We start from the raw sequence: 2,371 nt of genomic DNA on the forward strand, positions 1-2,371 counted from the left end.
GCTTCTCCAAAGCCTGGGAATCGTTTTCTAATTAGCTACAGGGAAGAACTCTGCCTGCTTATTCATTCAGGCATACTTACCCGGCATCACTAAAACCATGGGCATGTTTGCCTTTCAAAGATCTAAGCTGTTTCCTGTGAATCGTTTTCTAATTAGCTACAGGGAAGAACTCTGCCTGCTTATTCATTCAGGCATACTTACCCTGCATCACTAAAACCATGTTTGCCTTTCAAAGATCCAAGCTGTTTTCACTTGTTGTAAACCATCCTGTACTTAAATTTTCCTTACCCTCTAATATGATTTTAAACATGGGCTCAATATGCGCTTCAGAAATACATGGAATTTCACTTGTGCCAAACTGTGATCAGCATCTGAACAATGAAATTCCAGCGTCTTAGGTTAATTTCACCATTCTCTGTGGCTGGAAAGGAACAAACCTAGCCTTAAATTTCCAGAAACCCAGTAAACAAAACAAAGACAGCCTGGCCCCTACAAAATCCTAAGGATTTCTTAAATTTCACCTCCCTGGCTTTTACACATAATTCAAATAAGTCCAGCGCCAAAGCCTAACATGATCACGGCAGAATTTGCTACAGAAGGAATTTTTCTTCCGTAGAGTGCTAGAAGTGTGTGTGTGGTCACATCGGTGCCACACCTCTCTGTCTTTAGCAATAGTGATCTGTCTTGTCACCCACTTTGAAATACACTTGTCATTTTAGAATTTTCAAAGGAACAGTGGAAGACAGCTAAATGAATATTCCTTGGAACGCAGGTCAGGTTGGAGCAGAATCGCTGTTATTCTCTCTACTGGAGCTGAGATGCAGGACTCTGTTCACTAGAGATGCATCTGTAACAATTCATTTGATGGCTAGCTTTGGGAAGGAAATGACTCCTGGAGCGCCTGACAGCTTGGGGGACGATGGCAGTCCTGCATGGTCCCTGTATGTAGTACCCACAATATGCCTCAGGGCAGGTCCTGAGGAGGTGCTTACTAAGTTCTAAGTCTCTACTGCTGGGAGAAGACATGAGGAGCTACAACGGATTCTCTTCCTCTCGCTGTCAGAAATGGAGCCTTCTGGTTGTCTCCAGGGTCATACACATTGAGCTATGCGCTGGAGACCAGCATAGGGTTCTCTGCTTCCCAAGCCACAATTATTAGGTCATCAGGAAAGCCATGACGTATCTTTCTATGTAAAAATGCACCATGACTTTCCCTATGACCCAACAGAATAAGATATCCGAGGGTAGGCAGTGGCCCAGCGATGATGCGGTACTCTGAGGGGCTGACCCACAGGGGAAGGTTCCAGGTTTGCATCTACAGACCTCCCTGAGAACACTAGCTAATGCTAGGCTGAGATGGCTCACGGCATCAGAGGGCCAGGCTGAGGGCATGGACTCAAGGAGACCCGTGGCTGAAGCCTCCTCCACTAAGACAGTAAAAATCCCAAAGGACTCCCTGTAATCCAGGCAAAGGAGGGAGGCCTCGGCCTGGGTTCTCCCCAGTCAGGCTTATCCACTCTGGCACTCCATTTCATTTGACTTCTCTTGGACAAACCAAACGAAAGCTGGTAGCCAGAATCACAGTGCAGCAGAACACTGGCGTTTCTGAGGGGCATGTCTCCAGATCTTTCCGAGTTCCACGTTCACATGTACCCCTCTGCTACAGCTGAAAACTTCAGGCCACGTTTCCATCCTGCATTTCACCCCAACAAGTAAAGGCACCAGGGAGCTGGGGGGTGGGATGCGAAATATTCTCCCACTAGCTTAGGGAGCCGTTCCCATCAAGGCTTGGTCTCATGTAATGCTTTTCAGTCTTAGCGAAATTGCAAATGACCCAGGTTTTCATTCTCCTCAAATGCCATGGCCTCAAAGGTTAAAGATCAGTCTACTTTGCAGTCTTCCAAAACAATCCGGCTTCCTCAGGCCAACCTGAAGACACCTCTGAAACGATCCTGCAACACACCGGACTTCCCAAGATTTAAGGTGGAGTCAGGGCTTGTTACCTCAGAGGCCAGAGATAACGATTACAGATGTGAGAACATTCTGGCAACTTCTCTAACAATTAAGGCTTTAGAGCTTCTGGACATGCTGCTCATAGCCATGTATTCAGTGTTTTATTTATTTACATTAGTCTCCTGTTTGCTTAAAATACTTACATCATTTTCTAAAAAATTAAACATGCTTCTTTCAGCCAACTCCTTTGACTCTTCAAATTTTTCTACCGCTTGTCTGACTTCTTCGTCTGGGATCTTACCTACTCGCTTCTTTTTATAATCGTAATCCAGGCGGCGGCCTTCTAGCTTTTTCAGGTGGTGCTGAAAAAGAAAAGGGAGCCCCTCAGAGAACCGTTACGTTCCAAACGTGGTACAAG

The 2,371-nt window shown here is 45.8% G+C and overlaps 1 protein-coding gene across 5 annotated transcripts in view; it reads right to left on the reverse strand.

Annotated features, from left to right (window-relative positions):
- SH3GL3 (SH3 domain containing GRB2 like 3, endophilin A3) overlaps window positions 1-2,371 on the reverse strand; it is a 96,354-nt gene that overhangs the window by 18,515 nt on the left and 75,468 nt on the right. For all 5 annotated transcript variants that reach the window (XR_003548214.1, XR_001369876.2, XM_006142662.3 and 2 more), the window contains one exon: window positions 2,157-2,315. Coding sequence is in view for 3 of the 5 variants with exons in the window: in XM_006142662.3 (XP_006142724.1) it covers window positions 2,157-2,315 (159 nt within the window). In the remaining 2 variants the exon portion in view is untranslated. The remainder of the gene's footprint in view (window positions 1-2,156; window positions 2,316-2,371) is intronic.

This window comes from Tupaia chinensis, unplaced genomic scaffold, assembly GCF_000334495.1.
Source record: "Tupaia chinensis unplaced genomic scaffold, TupChi_1.0 Scaffold000078_1, whole genome shotgun sequence".
In the NCBI taxonomy this organism is placed as follows: Eukaryota; Metazoa; Chordata; class Mammalia; order Scandentia; family Tupaiidae; genus Tupaia; species Tupaia belangeri.